General features: G+C 50.7%; 12 protein-coding genes across 12 annotated transcripts; 3 read left to right on the top strand and 9 right to left on the bottom strand.

Annotated features, from left to right (window-relative positions):
* Nucleotides 1–178: 178 nt before the first annotated feature.
* On the bottom strand, nt 179–1193 carry ABOM_004922 (class I SAM-dependent methyltransferase; the record flags this gene model as incomplete). The annotated part of the gene is made up of 2 exons (XM_022532051.1): nt 179–876; nt 1004–1193. 2 exons carry the CDS (start codon nt 1191–1193, stop codon nt 179–181), a joined length of 888 nt encoding a protein of 295 aa, XP_022389921.1.
* Nucleotides 1194–2144: 951 nt separating this feature from the next.
* ABOM_004921 (amino acids transporter) lies at nt 2145–3857 on the top strand (the record flags this gene model as incomplete). The annotated part of the gene is made up of 4 exons (XM_022532050.1): nt 2145–2284; nt 2345–2601; nt 2672–3433; nt 3487–3857. The coding sequence occupies 4 exons, from the start codon at nt 2145–2147 to the stop codon at nt 3855–3857; spliced, it is 1530 nt and encodes a 509-aa protein (XP_022389920.1).
* Nucleotides 3858–5359: 1502 nt separating this feature from the next.
* On the top strand, nt 5360–5920 carry ABOM_004920 (uncharacterized protein; the record flags this gene model as incomplete). Its single annotated transcript, XM_022532049.1, has 2 exons — nt 5360–5492; nt 5556–5920. 2 exons carry the CDS (start codon nt 5360–5362, stop codon nt 5918–5920), a joined length of 498 nt encoding a protein of 165 aa, XP_022389919.1.
* Nucleotides 5921–6142: 222 nt separating this feature from the next.
* On the bottom strand, nt 6143–7108 carry ABOM_004919 (glutathione S transferase; the record flags this gene model as incomplete). Its single annotated transcript, XM_022532048.1, has 4 exons — nt 6143–6382; nt 6448–6864; nt 6917–6993; nt 7048–7108. 4 exons carry the CDS (start codon nt 7106–7108, stop codon nt 6143–6145), a joined length of 795 nt encoding a protein of 264 aa, XP_022389872.1.
* A 670-nt stretch (nt 7109–7778) lies between these two features.
* Nucleotides 7779–8308, bottom strand: ABOM_004918 (SDR family NAD(P)-dependent oxidoreductase; the record flags this gene model as incomplete). Its single annotated transcript, XM_022532047.1, has 2 exons — nt 7779–8242; nt 8296–8308. 2 exons carry the CDS (start codon nt 8306–8308, stop codon nt 7779–7781), a joined length of 477 nt encoding a protein of 158 aa, XP_022389873.1.
* A 1759-nt stretch (nt 8309–10067) lies between these two features.
* On the top strand, nt 10068–10824 carry ABOM_004917 (uncharacterized protein; the record flags this gene model as incomplete). Its single annotated transcript, XM_022532046.1, has 2 exons — nt 10068–10435; nt 10551–10824. 2 exons carry the CDS (start codon nt 10068–10070, stop codon nt 10822–10824), a joined length of 642 nt encoding a protein of 213 aa, XP_022389876.1.
* Nucleotides 10825–10962: 138 nt separating this feature from the next.
* Nucleotides 10963–12745, bottom strand: ABOM_004916 (DUF3176 domain-containing protein; the record flags this gene model as incomplete). Its single annotated transcript, XM_022532045.1, has 2 exons — nt 10963–12241; nt 12303–12745. 2 exons carry the CDS (start codon nt 12743–12745, stop codon nt 10963–10965), a joined length of 1722 nt encoding a protein of 573 aa, XP_022389877.1.
* Nucleotides 12746–13741: 996 nt separating this feature from the next.
* On the bottom strand, nt 13742–15295 carry ABOM_004915 (glutathione synthetase; the record flags this gene model as incomplete). Its single annotated transcript, XM_022532044.1, has 1 exon — nt 13742–15295. The coding sequence occupies one exon, from the start codon at nt 15293–15295 to the stop codon at nt 13742–13744; it is 1554 nt and encodes a 517-aa protein (XP_022389874.1).
* A 337-nt stretch (nt 15296–15632) lies between these two features.
* On the bottom strand, nt 15633–17513 carry ABOM_004914 (proteinase; the record flags this gene model as incomplete). Its single annotated transcript, XM_022532043.1, has 6 exons — nt 15633–15803; nt 15866–16529; nt 16589–16700; nt 16764–17023; nt 17086–17127; nt 17188–17513. 6 exons carry the CDS (start codon nt 17511–17513, stop codon nt 15633–15635), a joined length of 1575 nt encoding a protein of 524 aa, XP_022389875.1.
* A 1097-nt stretch (nt 17514–18610) lies between these two features.
* On the bottom strand, nt 18611–19585 carry ABOM_004913 (class I SAM-dependent methyltransferase; the record flags this gene model as incomplete). The annotated part of the gene is made up of 1 exon (XM_022532042.1): nt 18611–19585. The coding sequence occupies one exon, from the start codon at nt 19583–19585 to the stop codon at nt 18611–18613; it is 975 nt and encodes a 324-aa protein (XP_022389880.1).
* A 472-nt stretch (nt 19586–20057) lies between these two features.
* On the bottom strand, nt 20058–21186 carry ABOM_004912 (arabinan endo-1,5-alpha-L-arabinosidase; the record flags this gene model as incomplete). Its single annotated transcript, XM_022532041.1, has 4 exons — nt 20058–20190; nt 20241–20326; nt 20396–20872; nt 20929–21186. The coding sequence occupies 4 exons, from the start codon at nt 21184–21186 to the stop codon at nt 20058–20060; spliced, it is 954 nt and encodes a 317-aa protein (XP_022389881.1).
* Nucleotides 21187–25143: 3957 nt separating this feature from the next.
* Nucleotides 25144–25977, bottom strand: ABOM_004911 (extracellular proline-rich protein; the record flags this gene model as incomplete). Its single annotated transcript, XM_022532040.1, has 1 exon — nt 25144–25977. The coding sequence occupies one exon, from the start codon at nt 25975–25977 to the stop codon at nt 25144–25146; it is 834 nt and encodes a 277-aa protein (XP_022389878.1).
* Nucleotides 25978–27894: the final 1917 nt, after the last annotated feature.

Genomic DNA, 27894 nt, shown 5'->3' with positions numbered 1-27894 from the left:
TATGTTGTTTAGACTAGAGAAGAGAGGGCAAAGAAGCTACATGGGTTGCATTGACATATCTTGGGCCCATACGCATAATACGCCTTGAAGGGTGCGATGCGCGACACTGCGGTGCAGGACTTGCCTTCAGACATGAAGAGACTGTGGACAGTTATTCCCAAGCTACCTCCAAGGCAACCTAGTCCCTTCTCTCTGCAATAGTCAACCAGTGATCTGCGTTGCCCAATAACGCTTCATCCTCAACAAACTGCATCACGACATCCACCCAACGCTCGTATACGTCGGGGGGTAGGTCGCCCAGCTTCCCGGCCAATCCTCCCCCGAGAAACCCTTCGCAAGGTACAATCCGGGACAAAGCAAGCCCGACCCTATCCTGACTCCTCAATAGCCTATCAACCTTCCGAAACAATCGCCTTACATCCTCCACATTGGTATGATACGAAGGCACAGCAGGATTCCGTGTGTACCTCCCTGAAGAAAGATACTCACGATAAAAATCATCGAATTCTGTCGCGAGACGAGCTGGATCGCGTTGAGCGATATCTCTCAAATGCGCGTATTGCGTGACGAATGCGACCGCGAGAATTCCGTTGGCGCGAAGCATGGAAGCGCAAGCACAGAGGACGTGTATACGTTCAGATTCCTCGAGGAGGTGATACATTGGGCCCTGGCAGAGAATCAAATCATAGGTGGACGCTGTAAAGACGGTCTGTAAATTTCTTTCCTTTGGATATACCCGAATGGCTCGTGCATCGGCTTCGACAATCGCGTCGAGGGTCACACCAGACTCTGCGGCAAAGGACTTAGCCAACTGAAGCTCCGACCTGGAGATATCAGTCAGCGTGACTGAATGGCCTTGTCGTGCCAGCTCAACGGCTGGATAGCAGCATCTTGTCAGCACGGGCTGTCTCACGGTAGCTTCCCCCCTTTCACCCACATAACGGGCAAGAAATGCATTGGATGGCTTTGAGACGATTGAGCGTAAAGAACAGCATCGACTTACCGTAGCGGCCTGTCCCCCCGCCTAAATCCAAAATCCTCAGGGGTTGATCAGTTCGCCGTCGTAGCTGCTCTAGACACTGGTCAATTACCCTCAGCGAAATCGAGAACTCGAGGGGGCCAGCATTCAATCGATTGTGCTCCAGAACTGCATTTTGATTGTACCACTCTGCAACTACTTGGGTATCGGTCATGGTATTCTGTCTCTTGAGCTCGGCTCGAAGGAGAAACACCGGGATACGGAAGGGTTTGGATCTGTTGAAGGCCAACCCGCCTCTTCGCAAGGGGAACTGAGGCGACAAGCACGATTTATATCTCTTTCACCACCATGAAATGGTATTGGAGGTCAGCTGTCGTTTAACGGGGCGCTTCTCGTATTCGTTACCGGCATCTCCGGAGCACCAAATGCCTCAAACTGTTCGTAGATGTGTGCCCTGTCGCCCCACTCGACCTCAGAAGTTGTCTGAATCTATCCCTCGGACGTTACATGATCGACGATGCTTGACAAAGTCATCCAGGACTCGACCAGGGACCGGCCCTTCGTGTACTTGCCCTACAGCTGGGCGTCCATGCGTGATGCCCGGCGACAAGCATTTGTCAGCCAAATCCACAACTACAAGTCACGCAGAAGAGTGGTCTTGCAAGCATTCTATGGGAGAACATGATATCCAAGTCACTACAGTACGTAGACCACACCTCGGTCACGACCGTTTTTCCCTCGCCCGCAATGATTAGCGATCAGATAAGATTCAGTTGACAGATTTTTTTTATCTTCCCCAGTCGCAAAGCCCCTGAAAGCTCCGATTGGTACCTCGGATCCACTTAGTCGCCATGGCAGACTCCATAATGTGGTATCGTCTCTTCTGCACAGCCAATTGACGGAGCGTTAGATATCGGAGCTCCAGCTGACCCCTCCGAGAGAGTGCAAAAGCCCAGGTACACCGGGTGGATGAGGAGGGCAGGCCAATCTAGACGGTCAGAAAACGCAATCCGGAGAGTTTCGTTTCTCCCCTTCCCTTCCTCGTACATCCTCGCTCGTTTCCCTTTCCCCCGAGACGGAAAACTATAATATTCTTCGCTTCACCTTTCTTATCGTCTCGTTTTGGTTCTGTTTCTACATTACCCCTTGGGCTTACTGCACAGCAATGCGATCTCGGCGGACGAGTGGCGCGAGCGCTGGTGAGCGCCAGCCCCTGTGGGTAAGACCAGATGAGCTGGAGGACAGTGACAACAAAGACCTTGACAATAAGCGCCACCTCGGCCTCTTCTCGACGGCCCTACTCCTGTAGGGAATACACCGTGACTTCCATTCCGCTGATGATCTCGGGAACTGAGTGCGACGCAGGACCAACCGCATGATCGGCGCCGCCATCTTCTCCGTACCGTCTTCCATCTTTCTCAGCGTCGGCAGTGTGGGCGCGGCACTTTCATTATGGGTGGTGGGGATTATCCTGACCTTTTGCGGATTTTACATCTACTTGGAACTGGGCTGTCTGATGCCGCGCACCGGTGGCGAGAAGGTGTACTTTGACACGGCATATCCTCGGCCCTACCGTCTCGCCAGCACGCTTTACGCCTTCTACGTGCTATTCGGATTTCCGGGTACAATACCCCTACTCAAACCCTTTTTGCGCGTGCTAAAGGAACATACTAAGATTCAGTCACTCTATAGGCCTGGCGAGTATCGTGGTCGCGGATAACACCCTCTTGGCTTTCAATATTGCTGCCGGTGAGACCGGGCAACGACTGACCGCGGTTGGCGTGATGGCCTTGGTCGCCGCATGCCTCTCGATATCTCGCGAATGGAGCGTGCGAATTGTCAACTCGTTAACCTTGCTGAAGCTTGCGACCTTCCTGTTGATTCTTGCAACCGCGTTTGCCATTGTCGTGGGTGTCCTTCCAAGCAATGTTGATACCGGTGTCAACTTTCGCCAACCATTCGCTGGCTCCTCAACCACGGTATACGACTACACGGTCTCACTGTTCAAAGTGCTAGAATCTTTCTTGGGGTGGAACAGTGCAAGCATGGTGTTAGGGGAGGTCAAGAACCCCCGGAGGACCCTCAAGGTGGCTGGCCTGCTTGGCGTCGGCTCAGTTGGCATGCTCTATCTGCTCATCAATGTCTCCTATTTTATTGTTGCGACACCGGATGATATTAGCCGGGCCGGTGTGCAGCTGGTCGCCCGTCTACTGGGCAGCATCTTCGGGAGCGCAGCCTCGCGTGTCACCGCGGCCATGGTCGCTCTCTCCACCTTCGGCAGTATGATTTCGACAGCATTCGCCGTCACGCGGGTGATCCGGGAGCTTGCCATGGAAGGAATCGTTCCAGCAGCTGGCATTCTGTCCAAGTCATCCAAGTCCGGTAACCCGGCCACCGCGACATCGGTGTTCATGTTCGGACCGTCGGTAGTGGCCGTCCTACTCTTGCCCTTTGGTAGGTTGATCAACATCAGGAGGTGAATGGTGCATGTACTAATATATGAGCAGGGGATGCCTATGCCTTTCTACTGGATGTGAACCAGTATTTGCTGGTGATGGTATACGGGGCTGTCGTGGTAGGTCTCTTCATCATTCGACAGTACGTTCCAGCCGCAGACTATCCGTTCCGCGTCTGGACGTGGGTTCCATGTCTCTTTCTTGCTTGCCAGGTTTTCCTACTACTGTCCCCCCTTGTATCTTCCAGCGGGGCTGGCGATACCAGCTTGCCGTTCTGGCTTGCCCCAGCCGTGTCCTTCTTCGTGATCGGGCTCGGTATATTGTACTGGCGTCTGAAGTCGTTCGTCGCCTCTTCCGGGGACGAGCCGTTTTGGACCCGACGGGATAATGTTGAGTCGTATGGCTCCGTGGCCACGTCATAATTCGGCACCGCCACCAAGACTAAGACATCCATCATGGCAGTGGACATATATACTAGCATAGAACTTGTTTCATTTTTTCAAGACTATCCCACCGGTCCTTTCAGGAGGTTACCTGACGTGTACCACCCGTTTCGTCTGCCCTCCCCTTTTGCCGTAACCGTCGTAAGTCGGCCTCATACGATTCGTGTCCGCCGGAAAGAATTCTTAACAAGGACTAGCCAAGCAGGTTTCTTGCAAATTCTTAATGCTAGATAGAAGCCACGTGGACATCCTCTAGTAGGGTATCTTGTCGGACTGGAAGACTATGTTGAAGCCCTCCTTGGATAGGACAATTCCGGGGACATGAAGAATCATCACATGTGAAGGCGCTGCCATGTTTATGGCGCTTATCTCAGTTCACTGCTTCCTGCGATCCCTGGTCTGTTGAACAAAGCACATGCTATGTTTTCTTGGACTATGGCAGTGGAGCAAACAGAAGTTGGAATATAGAGAAGCGAATACGCCCCACTGTCTCAAGGTCTCACCTGGCGGGGCCCAAGCAATTTCTACTCAATTACATGGCGTAGAAGCTTTGGACAAGCTCTAAATTCTCGTTAGCCCAGCAGTTGGGCTGCGTGTGGGATAATCCAAGCTATTGGCCCCTCTAACCCCGAGGTACGTAGTGATTCAGCCCTTCGATAGCCAACATGGAGGTCTTAATGAGAAAGGCGGCTCATAATAGCGAAGAGAGAGAGAGTAGGGGAGACGGCCTAGGGGCTGAATAACTGAAACATAGATATACGCGTGACTATTTGTACGGAGTGGTCTACACGGATCTGCAGAAGCTACCCTCTCGGTACGTTCAGACGCGATGATCAAATGCGTATTTCACTGTCCGACCTCATACAGAGTAGGTACGGCCACAGGAGGATTCATGATATCACGGCCCGGCGTCGGAACTTGTCTGTACCAGCTGTGGTCCCTATCGGGCGTGCCGAATCCTCAGCGAGTGCCGAAAAGTGGCAGGGCTTCAGGAAGATAAAAATAGAAACACCGAATCGGCTGATGATCGTCGATGTCATGTCGGTTGTAGGGAAAACTTCCGCCTCAGGGCTCGGAGGTCGAGAAGCCGTGTGAATCCGATCGATGCGAAGTTGCCTCTTCATTGGGCCTTCTGCCCCTGTTGTTTTCCCGAGGTTTTACATGGTACTCATCTTGATTCCTGGACTTTTGAGAGAATGCGGGCTACTGACCCACTTCACTCTAGATGACACCCTATTAAGGCTTGTCATGGTCAAACCATGTCTCACTGCTTCTCCACTGTCTGGATATTTTCGGAGACTTCGAGATTGAAGTAACTATTAGCTTAAATGTCAAAAGATACAGGTTAACGACCGGGGTATAAAGGCCACTGGGTTTACCATCCGCAGTTTCCTCGGCATCAACAAAATCTCCCTAAACGACAAGCTACACTGAGCGGACCCTCGTTCATAACCAAGTCTCTACCTCCCAACACATTCAAAATGAAGTTCTCCGTTGCTGCTTTTGCCTCCCTCCTCTCGGTTGTCAGCGCCGCTGCGGTCCCTTCTAACGCTACCCTCCCGGCGGCCTTTACTCTGGTCGCTGATGGCGGCAGAACCGCTCTGACCGATGGGCGTAAGTCCCCTTTGCATTGAAAGTGCAATAGTCCAGGAGCAATCACTGATGGATTCGATACAGAGTATGTCTATGTCGGCGGTGACGCTACCGACGGCAAGGAAATCCTCATCCTGCGCTCCGCCGCCAACGGCATGGTCTCCTTCACCTCCAAGGACGGTGTCCCGACTGCCTTCCAAAATCTCTACATCGTCGAGAAGGATGTGACCCCCGTTTCCGTCACTATCCCCCACTCTGGTGCGGTGCCCGAGAACGGCAATATGAACAGCTTCGGGGTCAACGCCCAGGGCTACTTCACCAACAATGGTCGCCCCTGGTTCTCCGTTGACGTCGGCGACGCCCCCTCCAAGCAGGTCTACTGGTACGGTGGTCACAATGCGGAGTACTACGGCCTCAACCTGTGGGTCAAGGAGTGCAAGGGCTGCTAGATGGGGTCTGTCGGATTGTAAATATGGGTTCCGCCATACATCTTGATTCCGTTCGTGGGGCGTTTTCTTTCCTGCAGCTTTTGAAGGTCTGCAAACTTTCAGTCAGCTCCTGCTTTATGCTCGATACCCGGGACTCTGTATAAATCGTCGATATGTTTTTAACTTCTGTTCTATGCAAATATACTGTTTTGTTCCTATTGTCAGTTCTGCCGCTCGTCTAGCTCAGTGAAATCTCTTCTCAGCGACGCTGAAGGTCCAACCCTCCGAGAAGGTACCGTATTGAACATCATCCCGGTCGTGGAAGATATCATCATAATGGGCGATCCGTGTCTCCGGGTGTTCTGCTTGGCGATAATAGTGATGCGCCAGCCTCTGCATCGTGGGGCTATTCCACATGGTCTCCATCCAAGCCAATGCATGGGGACTCGCCGTCTCAAGGGGAAGGTTGTAGGTACGGAAGCGCTGCGCGATTCATCCATTAGCAATCACAGTGACATCCCCAATAGAGAGATAGCGACTATACACACCCAAAGAGTCGGCCAAAAGAAGGCATCCGCGATACTAAACGATCCAAACAGGAATCCTTCATCCTTCTCGTTCAACTCAGCAAGACGGGCCATGGTTGTTCGTCTCGCATTGTCCCAGATGACGAGAAGCCGCTCGATCTCCTTCTTTGCCTGCTCGGACACGGGAACATTCCCCGTATACCGGGCAATGAAGTTCGTGCCGTAGGTATTTCTCAGTGTCGAGAACCCCGAGTGCATCTCCGCTGCTGCGCTACGTGCCAAGGCCCTGAGCTGTCGGTCGCGCGGCCACAGATTGAGCTCTGGGTTCGACTCGGCCAGGAACTCGCAGATAGCTAGGGAGTCATTGAGGCGGATATTTTGGCCAAGTGAGCGACATTCCAGCAATGGGACGAAACCCGTGTGGGAGACCCGTTTGACCTGCTTCTGTCAGTTTGCTGCCCACGAGAAATGTCGAGGATATGTCGTCTACCTCAGACAGGTGGATAATCTGTGCAGTGTAAGGGATATTAAAGTACTCGAGAACTGCTTCCACGCGGCTGGTCCAGCCTACCGTATCACATCGTTAGTTTATGCTAGAGTAGGAAGGGTGATGTTGTGTACTGGAGTATCTCGTATGGGTTCCAATGAGATGGTAGTCAGGCTGCTGTGTTTGTTCGGCCATTGTGAATCATTCAGCTACCTCGAGAAAGTCTTGCAATTGCTTGTCAGTGCCAATCATCCGAGGAAAAATTTGTGCTATATATAATTCTCTCGTTGCAACGCGGAGGTGGGGGTGGTGAGTCATTCCTCGTATTCCAACTTGTTCAACTCCCAGATGGATCTTCTATGATTATACTATTAGATCCACAATTGACACGTGAAGTGATTTTGGAGAAGCTTGCAAGAAGATCATGGTTCGTTTAATTATCCAGTCTCTTCATGCGAAGAAGATGTTTCGGGCCTATCTTAGACTGACGACTAGGAGATAGATAGATATATACCTCGAGCTAGAATAGATTTAAAGAGTTAAGCAGCTAAGAAATAATCTTACCTGTTATTTCCTTTTACTGCATATTATTTATTCTATCATAACCAGTATGTACAACCATAGGACATGGAGAACAGGGCTTCCCACCCACCCAGACGTACTTCAGCCACAGCCTAAATAGAAATCGTGAACTCAGGAGTACTTGGTTACGCCGCTTACTGAATACGCTAACCGATACTAAATGTTCTCGACTGATCAAATTAGTAATATTTTATTTTGTCTTATTTTTTTATTTTTTATTTTGCGTAGATCAAATGAATAGCTGACCCAGTATTGACAATGATTCTTTCGCCTTCTGCCAACATCATTGGAAGCAACGCGCGAGTAGAAGGTATGGTCCGCGTACATTAACTTCCCAGGTCATCCACCAATCCTGTATCTTGCTGTCGGCAAATCCGACCCACTCTTCACAGTGGCCTGCGTTGTTTATAAGGACATCCAGGCGGCCGAGGGCTCCCTTGACTGGAAGGGCCGCAGCAGCCACAGACGCTTCGTCCGTCACGTCCAAGAGGATCTTTGGGACGCGTGGAGCACTGCATCCCGCGGCTTCGGCTGTCCGTTTGATCTCTTCCTCGACATTGTCTAGACAGGACCTGGCTGCGATGGCTATAGCTGCCACTCCAGACGTGGCATAGGCGATTGATATTGCCCTACCAACACCTCTTGAAGCCCCTATAACGAAGACATTTTTGCTGTATGGGGCGGGATGGATTGTTGCATTGATAGCTAGGTAGGTGTTATGGTGTATTGCTGATGTGTAATAGAAGTCTACCCACAAGTATTAGTTGCTAGTAAAAGCAAACAAACGAAGACAGCTCCACCTAACTCAGACATGGTAGTATAACCCTGGTCTTAGGCGTAGGAAAGATGAGGGAAAATTATAGTCAGATGCTTCCTCGAACAGCTTTTAGAGTACTTATACACCAGCATAATTTATAGCGGGCGTACTATGTAAAATTGTCTAGTCAACCCCTTCTCGTCGACCAACACTACGTGGCATATATTATGCATTGAAAGCGGAGAATCAAGAAAAGAAAAGAAAAGAAAAAGAAAAAGAAAAAGAGAAAAAAAGAGATTAAAAATACAAAACATTGTTGAAACAAAGTATAATCATGTAAGAATGGGGAAATGAGGACTGCCTGACGAAGAAAAGAATCATCCTGGTATGGGATTCGACGCGTTGATTAATGAGGCATTATTATTCACCATCGGTGGGAGCCATACAACGGCGTATATCCTCTCCTATGCTATAGATCATGTTCTCAGCGCTCCTGAGATACTATCCCGGCTACGTAACGAACTTCAAGGGACTTCAGCAGCTATAAATGACGAGTTTGACTGGCACCAGATCAAAACCTGCCATACCTCGTAAGACAGCCTCACCATTCTCCATATTATATGGACTATTAATTAAGAGACAATTCTGCATTCTTAGACAGCAGTCATAAAGGAGACCTTGCGAGTCTTCTCTGGTATTCCAGGAAACCTGTCACGAGGGATGCCTGCTGAAGGGATGTATGTCCAGTCACAGTTTATCCCAGGAGGCGTGAGTCGTTCATCTATTTCAAAAAACAACACCGCTGCGATGAAAGCAAGCTGACCAGACACAGACAATCGTATCAATGAGCACATTGAGTGTCCATAATAATCCTTCTCTTTTCCCAGAACCTCGAGTTTTTAATCCTAATCGCTGGCTCGGGGAGTCCGCCAAAGTTCTAGACAATTGGAATGTGGCCTTTGGCAAAGGGCGCCGTCGTTGTGTTGCAAGCAAAAAAGTCCCTCCGTCCAAATTTTTTTTCATTAAATTGAAAATCAGTGTTTGCTAACAGAAGGAACAGTCTTGCGTATATGGAAATACATCTATGTTTAGCTATCTTCTTTCTCCGCTTTGACATGGAGCTAGCTCTTCGAGACAGATGAAACAAGTATCGAATGGTCTGATTTTATCTTGGCTGTCAATAGGAAGCCAGTGAAGGTTCGCATTACCAAGGATCATCTAGCATGATCTATAGGTCTGTTAGGAATTCAAGGAGTTTTGCGCTCAATGGTTTGTAAATTCTTTGGTCCAACAGTAGTGGCAGTTTAAAAACCGGCTTCTCTAGCATATCTTCCTTCCTCTATAAAAGAAACTTAATCATCCACCTATTTCAGAAGGTAAACTACAGTGGACATTGTAGAGAGTTAATGCTGAATGACTTCTCGTCAATAAGGGCAATAAATTGAAAAGTTTCGGGCTACAAATTATATATAGTCTCAAACCTCTATTCTTACTCTAAACAGCTCATAAACAAAAGATAAGAAAAGACATATAAATTAGAAAAACCAATGAAAACGTATATGATATAGGAAGCTAATAAACTTAACCTTTTGGGCTTCAGACGTTCTTTAACTGTTACTGGTTGATTCACGATTCTATCTTGAGTCCTGAAGTCCTCGCATTCGAATTCGGAGCACGAATGAATGCCAAGAATGAAGCGGAAGCTGACATCAGCTACAATCGAATTTATGCCGATCAGACCAGCAAGGAGAAGGCAAAAATACATTGTAGCCTCCAGAACAACCTCGTAGACATACAAAAATAGAGCCGAAAGCCATGGCGTCTCCATCGGATCCTTTACTCCGCCAGCATAGTTCCAGATATCACCGCCAGCGACGGCGATATCTGCCAGGAGAAGAAGACGAACAAGAAGAGCCCCTCATCGCACGGTGGAGGCGAGCCGCGCGGGACTTCTTATCGTCGCGACGGGGTCATTATCTCGTCCTGCTGCTGGTGTCCATCGATGTCGCTTGTACCTTTGCCGATTTTCTCATCGAGTTACATGTCTGCGAGTTAACGAAACATGGTTCCCACGTAGCAGCCGGGTGGGGAGTCACTCAGGAGGTACTCGCGATCGTCGGATTGGTCTTTTCGTGTCTCTTCATGCTGGAACTGATGGTTACTATATTCAGCTTTGGAAAGGGGTAAGTCTTATCTTCAGTTGCTCTTCTGTCCACATCTATTTCGAAAATACTATGGCTATGCAGGCTACCAAGTTCACACCATAACCCCAGGCCTGAAGGCTGACCGAATCACTAGCTACTTCTCGTCCAAGTTCCACGTCTTTGACGCGCTTGTGATTGTTATCGCATTCGGTGTCGACGTTGCTCTCCATGGCATAGAGGAAGAACTGGGGTCTCTGATCGTGGTACTTCGATTATGGCGTGTGTTCAAGATCATCGAAGAACTAGAGTCAGCCAATGAAGACGCGCTGGAGGAGTATGAGCACGAGATCGAGAGGCTGCGCCAGGAGAATACATATCTTCGCCAGAGACTCAACGTGTCTTTCGATGATGCTGACCCGATGGATTAGAGTGTGGATCACAGTGGACATAGTCGACAGTAACCGTGCACAGCTGGGTTGAAGTCTTTCCGAGAAAATACTAGTAGGCAATGGTACACATTAAGTTTGTATTGCTAGGATTACAAATTTTGGGCTAACAGCATATCCCTAACGGGGAATACCTTTGAGCTTCACGCCTGCTTGTGTGATCTCCAGCCAAACCTTCATTTTCTTCGATACATCCTCCATACCGCTGAGACTGGGATTCCTCTCAAAGGAATGCTGCCCATCCACAGCCAAATCTGAGAACAACAATGCCAGAGGCGATGATTTCCAAATGTATTGGTTTCGGGTCTTGATCATGGTCACCACCAAGAAAATAATCGTCATGCCAACGAGGGCAATTGGAAGAATCATCCAGGGCCAGCGAACGCTGACGAAAGACTCCACCGTCCAGGTCATGCCCCTGACCGATGCTTTGCAGACCTGGTTCCGGGCATGTGTTGTGAGTGACGTCGCGAGCGACGTGAAGACGGTGCTGATATCGGTCAAGTTGCCTTGTACACCATAGAGAGCTTTAGCGGTATCGGTGGACCAGTATGGTCGATTGGACATGTATAATTGTCCTGTCCCGTTCAGAAGGGGCGTAAGGGAGTTAGCCATCGCCAGTCGACTGAATGCATTGACTGGATATGTGCACTCGCTTTTGTCGTCATGTTGTGTCCCGTTCACGTAGCAGATGTCCGGAGTGAGGGCAAAGTTCTCCAGGCCAGCATTGGTTGTTAGGTTCGAGAAAGTAGCGGAAGACGTTATTCGCTCGTTGAACTTGCCGTCCTTGACGGTTGCTTCGTATGTGTCGATACAGAAGTACAGCGCACATTCAGTTGCGCTGACTTGGGGTGGTACTCCGTAGCCGGAGGCACTGATAGCGGTGAAATTCATGATGAGCGGCAGGCCTTTTGTATCTATTTGGAGGAGCGGGAGACCATTTGTGGAATTCATGAGGTACATCGCCGTCTGCGACGTGCTGAAGCTGAACCCATTCGGTAATTTATAATCATAAGTCTCCATCGTACTGAATCCAAGGGAGGTTTTGTTCAACGTAAGCTGATCGGTGACGTTGGCGCAGCGACTGCAGAAGCCTAGAGATTGGTAGGGAGCAAATGTGCAATTCCCTGTCGGGCAGGTCGTCATCACGGAGGGACTGCCTGCGCTCTGGTCTTGGAAGATCCCCGTGTAGATAGATGCCAGCGTAGAGAGTAGCACTTCGTTCTGCCCTGGGCCTGCTCCCTCACCGTAATCGGTGTACATGCTAGTGTTGCAGATTTGAATCGAAGACGAGTTGGAAGAGTGAACGGGTCGCATATTGATTGCAATCACTTGTTGGACGAACGGGGCAATGGCCGCCGCGACAACGAGGACTAAGCATCCAACTGTCACCAAGTATCTGTTTTTATCCGCTCAGCGCTGGACCGCATTCGGGTGTGGTGGAAAGCTGCAACACCTACCGAGGTATAAACCGAAGCAGTACCAGAGCGGCTCCGAAAGGCCCCCGACTCGCAGCATCCAGCATTGCCAAGTCACTCAACTTATTTCCTCGGCTGAACCACGACCATTTGAGTTGAGATAATGCCTCCGTAATTGGGAACGCCATGGCGGCCTTCATGAGGGTGGTTAGAAGAGAGATAACGGCGTTCAGGGTGATTCCATACGGCCAATCCGGCATGGACTTCCCATCGTATATGTACAGCACCACAATAATCCCAGCAAGCGCTGCCACGGCAATCACGCAGCTCAAAATCTCCCATATCCAACTTGATCCCAGAGACCCTGACCCTTGCACAAGGACGGCCTGATCGGAAGCCGATAACGGTTGCCGCTGCGCTTGGTGCTCCGGTGGGTCATCCATTCTGACATACGAGAGACGGTATTCATCTTTGGCATGCTCCATGGTGGCTAAGGTCTATACACATCGTCCCTACTGAAGGTCGAAATCACCACTGAAACAATGTTTAAGAGGTTAAATTCAAGCCACACTTGAACCCGTGGGAAAACATGCTTGAAAATTTGGCGTTGACGTAGCATCGGTTGTGGCGACGATATATTACCGGATTAGGCTGATAAGTGAAACTAGGGCTTCGATCGGCGCCTCGTGGCTTCAGCCGAAGACCCATACATTTCCCCTTCCAGCATAGATGGGGAACGCTAGGTCCATGATTTTCTGAGTCAGGAGGTGATCGGCCATAGGGATCTTCCTCTAGGTGCCCCTTAGACTGGAGCAGAGACTAAGACGACGAGTCCAACTGTACGCCCCCTCAACATACCTTCCTAAATCTGGTAAAAGAGGTAGTCTTTTAATTAACATCGACATGTTCATGCTTCTATAGGGTTTGAAAAGAACAGTAGGCACTCGAGCTATTTTTCTCCGCAGAGTGTCGCGTCAACGTTTAGTACAGCCAAACGGTGTCGGCAATTTCGGAGCCATGGAACCGTTTTATCAGCCTCGGTGGACGGCGTTGTTGATCTCTTTCTTAATCTCCGGTGTGATCATCTCTTGATCTCTTTCTTGTTTTTCTGTTATTCCCTCTGTCCTTGTTGGTATGACCTTCCTCCCAACCACGTCCGGTGGCAAGAGAATCTCCGACAGCTACGAATACATGTCGGGAGTACCCGACCATGAATCCTGCCATGTCGGAAATTCTGTTAGAAGGATTCATTGGTGCGACTACAGAGTTTTACTTAAAATTAACTGCCATCAGTCGTCGCATTCTTGGCACTAAGCTAGACCCTGCTTGCGGCTATACTCTATGGCAGGCGTGAATTAAGATCAAGAGGCGAATTGGAATGGCTGGCCAGCTCGGATACTAAGTGTATTCGTTATCGTCGATTTCAAACCAAAGTAGATATCATTCCGTAGTGATCCAGCGATACCAGACTTAAAGCAATATCAGAATAGCAGCGGCGTATCAAAGCACCCATATCCCTTCACAACACTCATCTCATTCACATCTTCATGTTTAGTCTTGAATGACCACCCAGCGACCGAATTCTGCAGCATCTCACAACGTCGACCCTCCGTGCCCTCCCGCCAAAGACATGTCCCGAATATGCCCAGTTCCGAGATAACTCCCCCCGAATCCAACCCGGCAGCAGATAACAAGACATTCGACACGGACGGTGACCGGATACGCTTCATGAGAATATACGCGCCCCACTGAGACTCGGGAATCGAAGCCAGGAAATCAGGAATGTCCTCCCCGAAGATATTATGCCCTCCGCCTTCCAAGGATGGCTTCAAGATATAATTCCGTGAGAGCTCCGGGTCAGTCGCAAGACGACGAGCGCGGGCTCCGGCCTCAGAACCGTCGAGCGGATACATAGAGACAAACGTTGATCGGATCAGCGCTGCTTTTGCGGCGGGTATGAAGTGCTCCAGCGCTCCAGGGGCTGTGAGCGCACATTGGACTCTTTTGAACGTGCAAATGTGTGCCAATAGCGACGGACATTTGATCGCCATGGAAAGCTCGATTCGAAGACGAGCTTCTCTGCCGGTTGCATCGTACTCGTGTGCCTCGTATCCGGCGCGCATATAGGCGACGGAGATCTCGACGCACTTCGACCCTAACCATGGTGGATGGAAGAGAAGTTCTCGCGATTCGGTTAACGTCGTGTATTGGAGGAGATCGAAGGGGTAATTGACTCGATATGCGGGAATGGGTGGGTCGTGATCCCATAATGCGTATTCGAGAGGACGCTCGTCGGCGATGTTGAAATTGTTGGGCTGCACCACGAATAGAACGGCGGTGTCGGTGGCCATGATACTCTTTTTCGGTCCATATGCATCGTGAGCAGCGGCGAGACATGCAGAGAGCGATGCGATATTGTTGTTCAGGGGCAGAGCAGCGAGTGAAATGTTGATCAGGTGGCCATCTCCGGTATCATAGGCATTGGTGCGTGCAAAGTAGCGATGCATCTCCACCGCTTTGTTCGCATGGGTTGCCCCTGCGCACGAGAACGTGTTCAGCTCGACCTGCTTCAAAGAGCCATCAAGATTCTCTCCTGGTCGGAGAGGAAACTCTGCCCCAGGGCCGTCCAGCATGTAATCCGATCGGAAAATGCCGACCGATAGCTTTTGCGCATATCCGACTTTTTTCACCTCCTCATGGATGTCCCAGAGCGCTGCAGCGAGGGGGTCAACCGGAATCAGGCCCTGGATTGCCTCGAAAATCCATTGTTCATCTTCAGCCATACCGCAGTACAGTTCATTGTAAATAGTTTGTAATCCACAGGCGCGATCGAATTGCTCTCGGGGGAATAATGTAGGAAAGACCGTGACCCCCACGGGATAGCAGTGGGAGGAATCGTCAGGGAAATGAGTCTCGGGATCAATGTGCTTGAGCAATGAGCCATGATTGATTTGCCAGTCTACGATGTCGGATATCAGGGCGAGACCTCTGTCGTCGGAGAAGTCAGGGGGGTATTGCTCATTTGAAGCAGCCATTGTTGGGTTGTTTTGGTCGCGTCAGTTCAGTTCAGTTCATCCGTTAATTCATCATTAGGGTTTCAGGTGACTGTGGCTGTGTCTTTAGCCGCATTGATGGGCCTCTGCTTGATCAGATACTTGGTGGCTACCATTTTGGCGGAATATCCAGCAATTAGGTGTCCTTCAATTATATACTAGGGTCTTGATACGTTATAAACAGTGCGAAGCAGCAGACGAATTGATCGTCGCGAATAGCGAGTGAACGAATATCACAAGAAAAGAACAAAAGCTAAGTGCGAACCGTGTCATCATAATCTATTCTAGAAAGCCCCTGTCAGGCCCCATGCCCTCGGCTTCATTTGCTCTCGGCCGCGAGCTCCTTGAGGACCTTCTTCCATCCATTGTCACTAGAGAAAGGTGTCGTGTCGATCTCACACTTGGTACCTGGTTCAGGCAGTGTGCCGTCCATGAAATAGGCGCGAGCGGCCTTGGCCGTACAGAGGGATGCCTGTGCGAAGCTTGCATGCTAGAAAAAGAAGAAACAGTGAGTGGCTGAGCATCTACGAATCAAAAATCAGTGAAACTTACCCCATAACCACCATGTTCAAGCACAACACTATTAGCAAACCCTGCGCTGACATTGCGTGCGGCTGCGAGAGGTGTGACCGGATCACCACTGTTGCCAATGACCAGGATTGGGTTCTTCGTCGTCGCCTGGAAATCACCCGTGTATCGCTCCTTTGGCTGGATCTTCCATTCCGCACATCGAGTGAGAACATAGTCAGAGACATCTCCTCCAATTCGGCTGAGCTCGTGCCGTTGCTTGATGAGCGAGAGCACATCCTCCTCGGTGTTGTCGGTACGGAACGAGTCACTGCATTTAATTCCATACTGGGCTTCAGCGTCCAAGCTGGGGGGGGCAGATGTGATTTTGGTGAGATATTCTCCTGCCTCCTCTAACTTGCCCGTGATGAGGTTATTAAGAAAAGTCGAAAAGTCGTCCCAGCCGGTTGGGGAATAAAGCACACTGAAAACCTGAGTTTTCAGGGTAGTGTAGTCGAGGAGGCTGGGCGTGCCTGCAACTGGGATGAGTATAGGATTGAATTTCACATGATCGATCAATTCGTAGATAGCCTCCTCAACCTCAGATGCAGTGCGGTCTCGGGCCAGCGGACATTTATCGGGTGTAGCGACACATTCCTCGGCGAACCCAGTAAGCACCTTGTCCGTGTCGACGAGCATCTGCAAATCGCTGCATGAGATAAGTATGAGTAGATGTCTCCACCAAGCTTGGAAGATGGGATAACACACCGGTTTAGCTGGTATTCATGGGGATTAGCGACTCCATCGAGAACAACTCTGCCTATCCTATCCGGAAACATCGAGGCAATCGTGGCGCCCAACACAGTACCGTACGAGAGGCCTATCGAAGTTCAGGGTCAGCATATTGAGTACACGACATCGCGAGTAGTAGGGGTTGCCTCACCCCAGTATCGTAGAAGTCCGTCTTCACCCAGTGCGTCAATAACCTGCATGTAGTCGCGCGCCGCAAAGGCTGAAGACATAAATTGACCGGTCTTGTTTTGGGATGCATAACAGTTGTCGGCAAAGACGCGGGACGACACATTGTTGTACCCCAAGGCGACGTCAGATGCGTTGCCAGCGAGGGACGGGTATAACTTTGTGGCTGCGGCTCTTTCTTCATCGGTGGCATAACAGGAGAATAGAATGGTTTTGCCCGTTCCTCTGTGCAAGAACGGGTTAGCTTGGTGATGAGAAGGACAGCTACGGGGATCGAACACTCGTACCTTGGGGTGATGACGACGAGATCGTGGTAGCCACCGGTAGCGCTATATAGATATCATGAGCCCTACACTTCAAAGTCCCAAAACGTGATGCAAGAGACTTACGCCTGTAGCATCGGCCCGTACGTAGCTAGACCTAGTTTGCCATTGTCACCGGGGCCGCCAAAATTGAGGAAGACGCTTCCTCGTGAAGGGCTGTTCGGGGCGCGAATCCGAGTGAGCTGGAGGTTCAGTGTAGCATTAGAGGCTTCATTGGTGTAGTCTAGGGGTACAGGGAACGTAGCACACTCCGTGGCGTCGGTTCCGTTGGGCTCACAGAGGCTCCACTGGATTTGCTGGTTACGAGCATGATGCGTTGGCGACCGAATGAGAGGCGTCCCCTGAGCAACTCCTATGAGGAGAGCGCAGAGCACGTTGAAGGGACGATACATGCTTGTTTCACCTGGTTAAAGGAAAACTGATCTGTTGTCTGTTAACCAAGCGCAATCATGGTCCCATTAGTTGGCTTATATATTCGTAGTCGGAAGATTTCCCCATCGCCATGAATACCCAAAAATAACCACGCGACCGGAAATGTTCATACATGCCGCTGCATTCAATGAGCACAAAAGTTAAAGTAATGACCTGTATATTGACATCACGGTGGCTATCACCAGTCGTTCACTATCAGATAATAAGGCTCAGCGGGTGGCGGTCCACTTGGCAGCGGGTTGACATCTTGGCCTCTAGGAGCAGCATGACGAAGCACCTGGGCGGAAAGCCTTGGACTTTGTTGTGCATCCTCTGTCTAGGTTGTTCTGTTGGTTGAGCGCTCAGTCCCATAGGCTGGGAGCTCGTATTCTGGCTGACCCAACACTAGTTGGACGGACAATTGGACACTTCGCTATGTAGGAAGCAAGTACCACTGAAGCATCTTAATCCAGCTGTCCGTCGATCATCACTTGGCTACTGAACCGGGGGTGGAGAGCAGCATTGGCAAGCAATGATCTGGAAAGCATGAGATGGCTGCGCGGACGCTGAATGGCCACCGCGCGAAAATTGCCGATGGCAGTGCCAGATTCTAATCGGGAATAGCGCGTTTGACAAGGTTCTAGCGCTCGATAACGCCAAATTGGGCATAGGGATTCATGGCTGGCCTCGTATCCACCGCTCATCATTGAGCATCAGTGCACGCCAACTGCCTCGCCATGAACTCATTCCCTCCTGGGAAAACTGCCTTGAAGCGAGAATTGTGCCCCTGGGCCCAAATGTTCCGAAACGGTTTGCCAAACCAACTGCAGTTTTCGCTCAGCATACAAAATGTCGCTGAACATCGGGAAGCGAGGCAATTCGGAACTGCCCTACCAAGTCTGCGTGCATAGGCGAAGTGATACATCTACTACTTGAGGAGCATAAATGATCTTTCCAAACGATGAACTTCCCGTCGAGCTTTGGGAGAACCCTACCACGGGGCTAGGCTGCCCAAGCCAGCACTGCTTCTGCCGGAATATGGGCCCCACAAACTCAGGCAAACCGATACTCTGACTCGCTACATGGGCTTCTGGGCAACAATGACCAGGAAGTCGAAGAGCGCATGCATGCTGTTTGCCATGACCTCCCTCCGAACTGCAGCGTTAAGTACCGTCACTTCCTCCTTCCGCCAGCCTAGAATATCCGGGAGGATGGAGGCTGTAAAGGCGTCCACGCCCTCGACAAAGTTCACGCGGTTGAAGCTGCCACATTCCTTTAACCGCTTATCCCTTGGCCAGTTCCCAAGCGGGAGCTTAAACTTCCGTTCGTCGACGATAGTAAAGCCAGCGTCTTCCACCCAAGCATGCATATTGGGAGCCGGGTCCATGGTTTGTCCAATCTGCAGACACCCCTCCTTGAGCGCATCCATCATCTTCACCGTGTTGCACTCGGGCGGCAAGCTGTCATCCTCCGAATATAGTGTATTGATTGATTCCTGCAGCTCCAGATACCCTCCCGGTTTCAGATTCCCAAAGCATTGCTTAATCAACCGCGGCCAGTCCTTAATGGAACCGGCCATGTAGCGACAGTGGATGAGATCATATGGGTGACCCTCCACCCAGTCCTTCTCGACGTCGTCAATGTAGAATTTCACGTTCGGCGGCACCCACTGGGGCTGGATGGGGCTGATATCGTTGCCGACGATGGCTTCGGCTGCCGGGTATTCATCGCCCAAGTGCATGGCCCACACGCCGGTCCCGGTGCCAATATCGAGGATCCGTTTTCCTGTAAGGTCGATCGGGGCTAAGAATAATCGATTGTGCAACAGTCGGTAGTAAATATGGTGCACCATGTCCAGTCGCTCCTGTTCGACTTCGTCGTTGGGGAAAAGGTAGTTTCCCGCGTGGGTGCTATGATAGCGCCGACCGTGGCGGAATTCGTATTCGAGCACCGTGGATCGTAGGGACGTACTGGCCTCCGACGAGGTATCGTCCGTCAGATCGGGAGTTGCCACCCCCCAGTCGACCTCAATCGTGTCTTCATAGTCGGCCATCGTAGTTGTGCGGTGGGAACGCGAAGAGACATGTTGTCGTGTCGCGGTGAGGGTTTCTCTGGCCACGTTGTCTCCGAAGAAGCGGGGAACCTCTTGTTCTTTGTCCGGCCGATTCACTCGACCCTAATTTACGCTATGATAGCAACTGTGGGGTAAGACTTCGTATTCTTGGAAGCATCGAGGCAGTCCCATGGATCGGGATCCACCCGTGAATTCGAGTCTTGGTGTTCACGGTGTACGGAGTACTTGTTGTTGCTACCACAAACCCGCCGCTGTGTGCTGTTTCTGACTGACTGACTGTCCGCTACGTCTTGGCAGCGCCTTGAAAAGTTTCAGGATGAGATAGTAAGATATAGAAAGTAAGCTGCAAACATTATTAAATAATAACATTAAATGGTATCAGTATGCCAATCGCGCGTCAGGATATATAGATATATATATATATATGCAGAAGTTCATATGGGTTTCCCCTTTATACGGTGGGCCATCCATCGACCCAGTTCAGCCGATTCCATCCAAATTGATAACTTTCGACAGCCAGGTTCCCATCCCGAGGCGCATAGTGATAGTAGAGGACCGGTCCCTGCTTATCGTTCAAGACACCCCTAGAATACGTCAGTGACAAAGCTTTCCCAAGCAGCTCCAAGTTACTTACTGTCCGCCAGGGCCGTAGATATTATCGTGGCTTGCGAGCACAGTGGTGCCCCCACTTTCGAGGCAGGACACTCCATTTTGATCGACCTATCGCGATCCAGATTAGTACCAACATCAAGATGAGGAAGAGAAAATAAAAGAGCCGAAGTCACTTACGAAATCACCTCGGCCGGTCGAGGAACGGCACACATTGATCCGATACTCCTCGCCTTGGGCAGGGAAATTGGTGTCGTATCCATTAGCCTTGCCGGAGGAGAAGAACAGGTAGTAGAAGTCGTTCTGGTGGAAGAGGAAGGGTGCCTCAATGGCATGATTGCCGGTTGCATTGTAGGCAAGCCGGCCCGGGGCTGTGTTGCCAATCTTCAATGGGCCAGTCAGGTCGATCTGGAACAAACCCTGCCAGTAAGACCCAAAGTTAAGAATTTGTTGGTCTCCAATCTGGATCCAGTTGGCGTCGATAGTGTTGTACCCCTGAGAGCCGTCAGAGCTCAGACCAGTGGTACCATGGTCGGTCCAGCTGCCAGGCTCCATTGTTTTGGAGCTGGCAACCCCGATGACGGAGTTTTGCGATCCCAGGGTAGAGACAGCATAATACATGTAGTATGTGCCGTCTTGGACGTGTACATCGGGAGCCTGTGGAAGTGTTAGTGATTGGTCATCGGTCTCAACACAGTGAGGGAAGGACTTACCCAGAGGTTCTTGTTGCCATCGTGGTCGATGGACGAGCCATCGGGCAAGGCATAGCCCACTTCGGTCCACGGTCCTTGAAGGGCATCTGCAGAGCTGATATGGATACCGTTGCCAGTAGAAAACAAGAAGTATTTGCCGTCTTCTCGTTGCCAGAGGCCAGGATCATGGGCCCAGCAGTTGCCGCTGCAGGGACCGGGCTTTGCGTAGGCGTTGACCAACGCCAGAGGCAAGGACAAGGCAGCCAGGAGTGAGAGCATGATGAAAGGCAATTGAAGTGGACTGCGTCTGCTCATTCGTGCAGCAGATTCCGCGGGCTTCTCGAGGGTTTATGTATGCACCCTCTCTGCTCCCTGGATTCCCCTTCCGGCCCTGACATCACGACCAAGAGCATTCTGCAGTATTCGGCGGTACAGGTCACAAGGCGCCGTGCACTACATATCGCACTAAAGTTTTCTCGCGAGTGACTTTTTTGTTCATCTAAACTAGCAGCCAATTGTGAAAGATGCGGACGGTTAGCCCCGAGTCAGGCTGTGCTTTCCTCCAGTGTATACTTCCGGCGTCTGACAAGATTAGGATTCATGCTAATGGTTTAGCTTAAACTTCAACAACTTCCCTTGCAGAAGAAGCCCCGCAGCTGCTCAGAGCAGGCGGGTCATGTCTCTCGCAAGGCACAGGAATAATCGGGCAGCAGCACTGATGCCGAGCTATTTTCGCTGGAGCGATTGGTGTGGGATGCAATACATCTCACTCCAAGGACCGGACTATGACAAGTCACTGGGATGGCGTGCTTGGACACGCTAAAAACGCCACCCAGATAGAAAGAAGTTACTAGGTGAAATTCTAACACATGATAAAGTGTGTACTAGGGCGAGTTAAGGGCAAGGGAGTGTTGGTCTAGTACTCTAAATGACGTAGTCATCGGCTGCGTTTCGCTGGAAACCTGGGAAAATTCCCCGTGATTTCCGCAGCCCTGAATGTTTCCCCCTGAGACATGTCTGCTGGCAGATGCAAGGACACAAAGCAATAAATGTCCGATCCCCAGGGGTTGCCGTTGGGCAGTGGACAGGTAAAAAATCGAGGGACGAGGATCTCCCGTGTTATTGGGTGCATCAATTTGCCTTGACGATTGCCTTTCACCGACTTTTACCCATTTCGAGTTAACTATCGAAAATCCCCTCGCGTCAGGAAACGTCGATCGCATTGTCTCCCCCACACTTGGCCGGGCGATCTTCGGCCGCCACAGCAGCCATCGGCAGTGGGCCATATTAATTAAACGGCAGTTAACTTGCTGGTGTAGGCCTGGAAGTTGATAGAAAAAGGAGCACAACGCATGGATGGCCGTATCCATTTTGCTACGATAGGTAAATTTCGCAAAACTGACACTCGATATGACAACAGTGGGGACACGCCTCATCACAATAGAATAGTACTACTACGAGCACACTTCTCCTTATCCACCTACTAGTATTTTCCATATTTCCCGCTCCGCATAATAACCCCACTGCGGTCCATAGCGGTCTTGGACTCACAGATGCCAGATGCCTGTGCTAACCCATGCAGAACGACGCCATAACCACTTCAGATAGGCTCATACTGCACACCCATAGAGATATAGCTCTTCCTCTAGTATGATCACCCGAGGTGATCGCCTGAGTGGTTACTCATGTGTATAACTCCACCGCTTGTGGCCTCATTGGACAGACGCATGTGGGTAGAAACAACCACCACCAGAGAGAGCGAACCAGGAAAACCATGAGGGACAGAGCAACTAAACCACAACGATCTTTTCCGTAGTATTCCGCGCTGCCAAATTGCACACCATCTTCGTATCTGAGGTTGTTCCCCTCATGCCCTTGGCAGTGGTGCCTGCAGTCAGCCGTGCGACGTGGCATGGCCCGAGCAAGACCGTGATGTTGGGCATCTCACCTTCGCGAGGCTCTGTGTTTTCTAGTGTGCCATGCTGTACCATACAGATTGCGCTGCGAGGACAACACCGTCCCAAAATGCGGCTGAAGTCCATGAGTCCAACCGAAGAGCATCGTATAGGTCCACTGCTCCACATCGAATCCTTCCGAGCCCAGACCTGCGTGAGGGGAAGAACAAGCAACTGTGGCTATGGCTCTATTTCTCGTGTTAACTATTACTAACACAACCTTCTTCGAGCCTTCTCCCTCTCCTGAACTGTTGTTTCGGTGTCTGATGAGGGGAGCCGAGGATCGTTAGTATATTTTTTGTCTTTTCACAAGCAGTCTGTGCGAGCCGAACATGGGTTGCCTGAGAGTAGGCTGTGCATTCTCCCGAGAGAGAATAACTGAATGTCTGCTGTCTACTGTCTACGTTCTAAAAGGGTTGGGAATCCTTAGCGCTGTCTCCACGGCTTGGACGCTCGGCGTCTGCTTCTGATGCTAGAAAGAGCGGAACACATACGGAGGAATATTGTGAGAATTGTATGCGACGGTGGAACCCGCCTATCCAAGAGCACTGAAGTACTTTGCGCTAAAGAAGGATGGGAATAAAACTCTTGCAGCAGGAGTTCCGACCGATTTTAAACCAAAACAGCGATTCTTCGGGCTTGAGTAGTGTTCGACAAAAAGAACTCGCGGGAACAGTGGCCGCAATCCCAGGCTAGAAATAGAAACATTCTAGTGGGACGGTGGATCTGTGCGATTCCCAGATACACGGCCATATAGAAAGATATGGACTCCTAGACCCGATTCACGATTAGTCCACAGTGCTTGGACAAATCCGCTCAGCCCCGCTGCCTCGGTGCGCGGGCCAGCATGCGCGGCAAACGCCAGCACTTCTTTTCCGGTCGCCGAAAATCGTCGCCGGTCCAGTCGAGATAAATAGATCATCGATTATCGACTCTGGGGAAAGGGAGATTGTGCCGAGATATCCCCGAGTGTCTTCCGAGGCTGTCTACCGAACGATGCTATTCGAATCTCCTCCCTTCCCTTCTGTCTGGCTTGCGCATGAGTTTCAAGAACCTCGATCTGCAATTTCGAGCTCGATATCTGGTCGTATCCCAGTCTACGAAGTGTTACGAAAACCAACTTCTTCACAGCGGATCGCCAACTTCCAGGCACTGTTGCCTAGCTCAAACAAGAAAGGGACGCGTAATGCAAGACCAGGAACCCCTGTGTAATGAAACGGGCTATTAGGATCGGCTTTCCCCTGAATCTTGCATGGTATTATAGTCCACTTTCAACCTGGCAACCAGAGATTATGGCCATGGGTTGTGAAGCATGGCCGGACGAGGTAACAGTCGGCGAGGCAAGAATATCTTATGGTGCGATCCAAGACCCGGTTTGCCTGGCTATTACGATCATCGTGATACGAAAAAGTGGCACCGACCTCTTCGATAGATAGCACTAAGGCATTTAAACAGCGCCGTCGGCCGTCTAGCGAGATAATGCCTGCCCGATCTTCAAGTGGATCGCCATTCTTCGCGACCGTCAACAACTAAGCTTCGTCGACGCGAATCTTATCCGTACTGTCAATGACTCAAAACCGGCGGTTCCGAATATATACAATGCTCGATCGAGCTGGCACTGAGGTCAAGCGTTATTAGGAACTGTCTCCGACCGTGGGATTGTACGCAGTATCGCTGGAGCTTGGCCTCGGCTCTCCTTCGCATTTTAGTATTCAAACAAAACAGGGATGAAGATAATAATGAAAAAAAAAGGCTACTACTTTCGTTTTTGAAGCGCTTTCAGCAATTGACGATTGCACTATACCGTGCATATTGTTGAGGCTGACCTCGCTTTGTCAGTTCAGGATGGTTTCGTAGATCAGCGACTCAGGAGGCCATCTAGACTCAAGTCATCCGAACTCGATGCAGCTCAGTGCAAGCTAGGCCAATTCTAGTAAGCTAGGATTCAGCCCTAGAGTACTAATTCTTGCTATAGCTTCAGTGCGTACGGAGTAGCTGCTGGAGCTACCTGTTTGGATATTTCTGTATCATGGCACCCATACCAAGTCTCGCCGACTGGCATACACTGATGATCTATATTCTCTTCTCTGCCGGTGTCTATAATATTAAGGAGTGACTAAACATTAAGGAATGGCTATAACTAAATACATAACTGCATATCAAACCACTATATGCAAGGTATCATTAAGGACCGTAAAGACCTCATTCTTGTTTCATATGAGGTACCAAAACCATAACACGTCTTTATCATCGTCTGAAGGGGAATGTAAAATACCTTGGCTTAGTTGCGGACAACACTGTGGGCACCACCGTGCCAGGTCTTAGTCTCAGTGGGAGCAGGTCCATTGCCGGTTCCAGTCGGCTTGGTGTGGGTTGGGTGAGATCCAGTGCCGGTGGGCTTGTTGGTCTCCGTAGTAGTGGAAGAGGGCACCTCGGTGGTTGTAGTCTTCTCAGTCTCAGTGCCGGTGGGCTCGGAGATGGGAGGGATCACAATAGTGGTGGTGTAGCCCTGAGTGTTGGTATAGGTAATGGTCTCGCAACGCTCGCAGTGGTGTCCATCCTGGCCACCGGGAGCAACGGTGGTGGTAGCATCAGAGCCACCGTTGCCCACTGTGACATACACGGTCACAGTGGAGGCAGGAGGGCAGGTCTCGGAGCCATGACCACCACTGGGAGCAGGGGCGACAGTGGTCTCGGCAGGGGCAGAGGGGGCGGCGGTAGGAGTGGAAGTCAAGACAGTGGTGGTGGTGTAGCAAGTGGTAGTCTCGTAGGTGGAAGCGGTCACCCAGGAGCTATAGTAGGTGGTGCCACCTTCGGTGTGAACTGGGGTTGAGCAGGGCTTGAAGGTCGTCTTGGTAATGGTGTCGGTGATGGTTGAGGTCACAGTGGTTCCGGGAACAGAACCAGAGCCTCCAGGAGCGGTGGTGGTCTGAGACTCACCACCTTTTCCTGTCTCCGTAGGCTTCTCTCCACCGCCACCACCGGTAGGAAGAAGGGTATGAGAGTGGGTGGCGCTGTGAGAGGGGGAGGTGGAGTTGAAACCGCGAGGGAAAACTCCCGGCAGAGCGAGGGCAGAGCCGGCTAGGGTCGACAGCAAGAGCATAGAAGAACGCATGGTGATTTGAACCGAGTAGATCAGCTACCTGAAAGAAGAAGCGAGGGCAAAGGGCTGCTAAACGAAAGCTAGTATCGGTTGAGAAGAAACGACCGTAGTACTTGGTATTGGTATAGTAGCGCTAGAACGGAAGACATATAGATCTAGAGCACCCGTGAAGGAAAAGGTAGATCGCTTGGTCTTTATAGAAGTCGGTCACGATATGCTCCCACACGACTTGTACGTAATAACAGCACGCCCGTACTTCCCCAAAGCAAAAGAAAATTCTATAGCAGTCACCCCATTGACCGGCAATACCGGAGGTCCGAAAGCCCTCAATTCCCTTGGCCCTATAGAAGAACCGTTGTCGAGACTATTGATTTTCGGATCCACAAGCGTAGCATTAGACCCTGTGGCAACTCCACTTCGGCTCTTTGCCGACGTCGAGGAGAATTTTCCCGAACGCCGCACATCTGCGAGCTGCCAGTTCTGTCGATAGTGCCATTGGCTGTGTATGAGCAGCTCAGGCTTCCTATTCGGCCGTACCCTGTATGGTCTCAGAAATTGGTGTATAAATAGGACATGGAACCGACCCTCGGGATGTCAGGGTCTTCACTGTGATCCATGGCTTGCTCGTTAACAGCCGCTAAGCGAGTGTGGCGCACTGCCGCCAATCCAGGTTGAGACCAGCGCGAAGAGCCGACAGAGACTGACAGATTAGACGTCTTGGAGTATGGAGCTGGACATTCGCCGGTCCCTCTACCTAGCGCAAAAATTGCCCCTAGTCGAGATGTAGCATGCAAACAAGATCTTCGACTCTGGAATTCCCGATCACCCTTTGCCGCCCCCCTACTAGGTCGTCCAAGATGGTAGTTGTGAAGCACCAACGTCTATGATGAGCGCTCAAGAAGACTATCCACATGATCAATGACTTCACTTGTTTCCATGAAGCCAGCATTTGCGCGAAACGGCAAGTGTGGCTGAGACATCAGTGCGGGTGCCGTTCGAATGTGCGGTATGATTAGTGGAGTTCCGGATATTCTTATCTGACTTTTCGTATCCCAAGAGCGTCAAGAACAATCGTTTCTTTCGGCCCACGCCATGGGCTCATTACCTCATCGCCTCGGGAATAGAATGTGTCTTCTGCGACAAATTAAAATATGGCTAAGGCATCCGAGCGGGCTAGCCTCTGCAACATGCTTCTGCAACCGTCGTATAAATGACTTTGAGCTGGTTAACAATGGCTGTATGGCTCGCACTTGGGCGCAATGACGAGCTAATGGCCTCGAACCTGGAGAATATGGTGTTCTTGGGCTGGAGAAGATACCGCGGCTCCCATTTCGGGAACGGCTTGGATGGCGATAGGCATGGTGGAAATGTTTGCCGTTGCCTAAGTAATGAGAGGGGATGCTCCACCGTACATACTCTGGCTGGTCCGTGCTCGTCTACTCGTGATTTTCGATGCTGAAGTGGTCCTCCGGTTTCCTTCGTTCCTTGTAGGTAGAGTTGGAGTAAGCTTTAGCGCAATAAAATGGTATGCATAGCTTGCTAAGCTGCCCGGCACCGCTGTAGTATGACCTCCCGCTGTTCTGCACTTCTCTCACATCCACACTGACACTAGTATGTGGGGTATTGCTCGCCTTGTCCCGTTGTCATCAACTGTTGGCAACGTGAGGTTCAGAAGGAATCGTCCAAAGCGCTTGAGTCTTTATCACAGATATGCGAACCAGATATGCCCCTTGCCAATCTATCAACTCCGTCTTGGATTGATAACTGGCCTCCAACCGGAAGATGTCTCGATCGTGTTAAGCCTGCGTTGCTTGTATTCGGCTGGGCAAGGATGATGGGAACGCGTCGAAAACTATCAAGCCGAACATACTATCAGCAACGGATGATGACCTTGCGGTGATGGGCATTTCCAAGTAGGCGACCGTGGCA

This window comes from Aspergillus bombycis (genome assembly GCF_001792695.1).
Source record: "Aspergillus bombycis strain NRRL26010 chromosome Unknown contig00034, whole genome shotgun sequence".
NCBI lineage: Eukaryota > Fungi > Ascomycota > Eurotiomycetes > Eurotiales > Aspergillaceae > Aspergillus > Aspergillus bombycis.
This window is presented reverse-complemented; position numbering and strand designations above follow the sequence as displayed.